The sequence below is a fragment of the Eimeria tenella genome, genomic scaffold, assembly GCF_000499545.2.
Source record: "Eimeria tenella Houghton genomic scaffold, Eth_scaff1995, whole genome shotgun sequence".
Taxonomy (NCBI): Eukaryota; Apicomplexa; class Conoidasida; order Eucoccidiorida; family Eimeriidae; genus Eimeria; species Eimeria tenella.
Window position 1 is genome coordinate 7,356 of NW_013541838.1, and position 1,344 is coordinate 8,699.

The window sequence follows — 1,344 nt, forward strand, 5'->3', positions numbered from 1 at the left end:
CAGCAGCAGCAGCAGCAGCAACAGCAGCAACAGCAGCAACAGCAGCAGCAGCAGCAGCACGCCGGCTAGCAGCTGCAGCACGGAAAGGGGCCCCTGTGTGATTGTGTCTCTGGGCAGCATGCTTTGCTGCTTCCTGCAGCTGCTGCCTTGCTGCTGCTGCTGCTTGTCGCTGCTGGGCCTCACTGGACGGCTGCTGCGGCGCAGGTAATTCTTTTTTATTCTTTTTAAATCTTTTAATTCTTTTTAATTCTTTTTAATTCTTTTCAATCTTTTTATTCTTTTTAATTCCTTTTAATTCTTTTTTGCTTCTTTTTAGTTCTTTTTTGCTTCTTTTTTGCTTCTTTTTGATATTTTTTGTCTTTTCTTTCCCATTTTAAATTTCTCTCTTTTTGTTTTGTGTCTTCAGAGTGCTGCTAATTGCTGCCTCTGCTGCTTACTGCCCCTGCGGCTACTTCGAAAGGGGCCCCCCAGGGGGGCCCCCAGGGGGTCCCCCGGGGGGCCCCCCCACGAGGGGACCCCCAGAGGGGCCCCCAGAGGGGCCCCCAGAGGGGCCCCCAGAGGGGGCCCCCCGGGAGACTGTTGAGGGTTTGGGGGCCCTTAACCAAGAGGTGCAAAGGGAAACCCAAGTGCTGCTGCTGCTGTCGCCAGTCGATCTCCCGGCACTGCTGCAGCAACTGCAGCAGCAGCAGCAGCAACAGCGGCAAGAGCAACAGGCTGCAGCAACAGCAGGGGGCGCAGCATCAGGGACGAGCGTTGCTGCAGCAGCGCCCGCAGCAGAAACTGCGGCAGCAGGTACATCAGCAGCAGCAGCAGCAGCAGCAAAAGCAGCAGCAGCAGCAGCAGCAACGAACAAGGGCCCACCCTCTGTTTGCATAGTATCCCACGGCAGCGCTGGCTCAGGTAAGGCCCCCAAGATGTCTTAATTTAACGTTGCAGCAGCAGTACCAGCTGTTGCTGCTGCTGCTCGTGCTGCTGTGTCTTGTGCTGCTGCTGCTGCTGCTTCCTGACTATAGATGCTGCAGTAACAACGCTAGCAGCGTACAGACTGTGCCACGCTGCACTTTGCTGCTGCTGCTGCTGCTGCTGTGCAGCTGCGACGTTCTCGGCTAGCAAGGGCGTGGCCCATTTGCTGCTGCCGCTGCTGTTCGATCAGCAGCAAGTGACACAATGCATGCAGCAGGCAGGTTTGGGGCTTGCAGCTTCTGAGCTGCTGCTGGACGCGCTGGCTGCTGTCACGGCCCAAGAGGCGGCGGTGCAGCGGCGCCAGACGCAGCAGCACCAGCTTCTGCAGCAGCAGCTGCAGCAGCAGCAGCTGCAGCAGCAGCAGCTGCAGCAGCAGCAGCT

The 1,344-nt window shown here is 57.3% G+C and overlaps 1 protein-coding gene across 1 annotated transcript in view; it reads left to right on the forward strand.

Annotated features, from left to right (window-relative positions):
* The window catches only part of ETH_00039265 (uncharacterized protein), a gene marked incomplete at both ends in the record, with an annotated part of 4,408 nt that overhangs the window by 2,632 nt on the left and 432 nt on the right, over positions 1-1,344 (forward strand). The window contains 2 exons of the mRNA XM_013374175.1: positions 407-900; positions 1,092-1,342. Coding sequence (XP_013229629.1) covers positions 407-900; positions 1,092-1,342 — 745 coding nt within the window. The remainder of the gene's footprint in view (positions 1-406; positions 901-1,091; positions 1,343-1,344) is intronic.